We start from the raw sequence: 3,333 nt of genomic DNA on the forward strand, positions 1-3,333 counted from the left end.
ATATAATATGATTTAAAAAAAGGAAATAAGTATGCTTCACTCATATAATATGTAATAAAATAAATAGGGAATAAGTATGGTTTACTCATATGTGGTGGCCTATAAGTGGTGGCCTATAAGTGTCATTCAGCATCACTTTAAATGTGTTCATTTCAATATTTATTCAGTTAGTCAATTACCTACTTCCTAGTTGTTGGATGCCGGCTACTGTATGTGAGAGTCTATGGAAATGACTCTTCGTAATCTTGCTCCCCCTAAACTTTTCATAAATTCAAGACTCCTTTCCTCAGTGGTTCCATGTTGGTGGATTGAGTTGGACCATGTGCTCGCCATTCCTCTCGATAGTTTTGGGTCCTTCAAGAGGGCTCTAAAGTCATATCTGTTCAACATGCACTTAGTGTATTAAGTGTTTTCCTCCGTTATGGTTTGTATTAGTTGTTTTCATTAGGCTATTGATTGAATTAAAATTGCTATCTATTATTGCTATTCTCCATAATATTACCAACTTTTAAATTGTTCACTGTTAAACTGAACTATTCTATTACTGTTATTTGTATGTTGCTTTGGACCATAATAGTATGCAACCCTGTATTTCAATAATCTATAACTAAACACATAAATGTTGTAAATGAATGGAATTAATCATGCAGAAGTGTGCCCATGGATTTCAATTGAATGTATTTACTGTATGATGGCAAGGAAAATTAAAGTAATAGAAATAATCAAAGTGGGACGACGGGTCTGTCTAGTCCTCTTGGGCTCTGCAGCAGTTCAGCTTTCGCAAGAATTGGGAAAACCTACAAACAAAAGAAAATGGTTCATTTTCGCAATTTCTATTACAATATCAATAACTTTGATGGTTTCTGAAGGGCTTTCTGTTGAGCTGACAGGTATCAGTTTACATTTTCCACCGCTTCTTGTGTCAGTTCACCAGTGACTTCAAGTCCATGTACATTCTTCAGAGAGATCATGTTAACTGTTTTGTGTGGTTGCAATCTCACCTCTCTTTAATGCTTCTACTCTTTTTCTTCTCCTGCTCTACCACGCTGTCACCTGCTGCTAGGGACTCAGTCTCAGAGGACCATGTGCTGGTAGCCTCTGAACTTTGACCAGCATCCAGAGTCACGTGCTCGGACACAGCATTCTGTGTCAGAGAGAGAGAGACGGAGAGAGAGAAAGAGAGAGAGAGGGAGAGACAGACAGACAGACAGACAAACAGTAAGAGGAGCTTGACTGTCATTAGGTTGCTGCAATACGTTTCCTTCAGCTGCATGTTTACTGTCTGCAACTTCTGCCAGATATCAAAATTTGATGTCCAACATCTGTGTAGATTACATGAACATACACCATAAAACTCTATACCTATCCTGGGTTATGCTGGTGAAGATGCGGTTCTGATGATCTGAAGGTTCACTTACCTTTGTGGAGTGCTCTGAAATACTTACTACCTCTAGCTCCTCTTTTTCATATTTGCATGAATGGATGGGAGGCAGAGGGGCAACTGGGTTGCAGAATGCTCTGCGAAGGCCTGGGTTCAGAGGGGGGAGCTTAGCTGGCAAATGGGCTACCTTGGATGCCAGAGGAGGTAGCTTGGATGGCAGAGGAGGGAGCGTTGATGGCAGAGGCAGAGCCAGTGTCAAAGCATTCTGTATTGTTGATAGAAAAATAGCATCTTAATTGACAACGCTACAAGGGTGATGGCCTATTCCTCTGATACTAATGTACCCACAATACAGTACCTCAGTTGAAATGGCAGGAGCTAGGGTGGTCTTCTCCTGGGGAGCCTCTTGCACAAGTATGTCAACAATGTCACTCTGCATTCAGACCAGCCAGACAGAGGGAGAATCAACAATTTAAAGTAGAACTCCAAAGTGGTAGAAATGTGTAATACCTACGCATTCCCTATCATATCCAACTTGTGAGTGCAGTACTAAAGAAATTATACACCATTAAGCACTTTAGACAGTAACATTTTGACATAGTAACTCACATTTTTCTTGTGCATTCCATTTTTGTCCTCTGTTGCTTCCTTCCAGAGCTGAGCTACTCTGGCCAATGTGTCTGCGCTCTGCTGCTTAAACGTGGTGGCCAGGTGTGCATGTTGCTTCCTCCAAGCTTCAAGCTCCACACAGTCCTCCTCTTCCTCTCTCTGATTTTGCTGCTCGAGCTCTGCCATTCTGAAATGATCCAGGGTATGGATCATCCTGGGTAACTGAACAATGGCGTTCTTGAGCACTGCAGCAGCACTCCCTCCATTGTCCTCAGTGATGGAGATGTCCTTCTTTGCCTTCTTCCATTTCTCCATCTCTGTGACTCTGGTCTGCCTACCCTCCAGCAGGAGAGCCAGCTTCATGTCTCTTTCCTCCTGCCTGCTCTTCATACTCTTCATGAACTCTGTCCTCATGCCCTCAATGTTGACCATCAAAGCATTCTGTTGAGCTGTGGCAGAATCCCGCACAGCCTTCAGAATCTCAGCCCTGAGGTCCAAATTAAGCTTTGGCGAGCCAAGAGTGACAAGGGGTCTGTGAGTCAGGTCCTGCAAGTGAAATGTGAGGTGACCACTGATCAGTACTGTGATTTACATAGCAACTTTATTCTCAGTTTTAAGATACTCATTTTTAGCCTAGAAATCTAGACGCCCCTAGCGGCAGCAAATGTAATTTGGCTGGCGGGGCAGTCTAGCAACGCTCCGTAGAGCTTAGGAGCTGAGAACTGGAAAATCAAGCGGGCCAATCACAGGGTGTATAGAGTCGGTGGGTGGGCTTAACATAATGGTGACTGACATGCGACCAGAAGTTGCGACGGTAACGCATCCTGTTATTTGAAAACAAGAAGATGATTCGTTTAGCGTTATCCTATTGCGTGGAGAGGGAAGGTTACGCATCCTGCTACTTGAAAACAAGAAGATGATTCGTTCAGCGTTATCCTATTGCGGAGAGGGTATTTGAAAGACAACTGTTTATCCCACCCCTCCGATTGAACCCTGTCTACGGTGAGTGTCCAGACCCTACATCTTGATGTGGGTCTGGCTCGTCAGGCTAACTAATTTTCCCAGTCTTACCCCATCGATGTCCTCTGCACTGGATAGGATTTTTACCTGGGAGGTTGCTCTCTCTTTGGCCATTGGTGAATTACTGTTTGCATGGGCCTAAAAATAAGAGACATATATCTTTACCTGTGTCGTTTTTCCATTCAATTTTGTTGGATGTTTAAGGTGAAATGGGTAGGCCTAACCTTTATTACCTCAACTTAACATTTAGAAGTATGCTATATTTGATCCCCCCCAAACTCACCATGGTGAAGACGCAACTTCGTGACAGAAGTGATGTGAAT

General features: G+C 43.0%; 1 protein-coding gene across 1 annotated transcript; it reads right to left on the reverse strand.

Moving 5' to 3' along the window:
• Positions 1-1,167: 1,167 nt before the first annotated feature.
• On the reverse strand, positions 1,168-2,531 carry LOC134070196 (uncharacterized). Its single transcript, XM_062526459.1, has 3 exons — positions 1,991-2,531; positions 1,740-1,814; positions 1,168-1,646 (listed from the first exon to the last, which is right to left on the reverse strand). The coding sequence occupies exons 1-3, from the start codon at positions 2,420-2,422 to the stop codon at positions 1,332-1,334; spliced, it is 822 nt and encodes a 273-aa protein (XP_062382443.1). The 5' UTR covers positions 2,423-2,531; the 3' UTR covers positions 1,168-1,331.
• Between the last annotated feature and the right edge of the window lie 802 nt (positions 2,532-3,333).

This window comes from Sardina pilchardus, chromosome 22 (genome assembly GCF_963854185.1).
Source record: "Sardina pilchardus chromosome 22, fSarPil1.1, whole genome shotgun sequence".
NCBI classification, from domain to species: Eukaryota; Metazoa; Chordata; class Actinopteri; order Clupeiformes; family Clupeidae; genus Sardina; species Sardina pilchardus.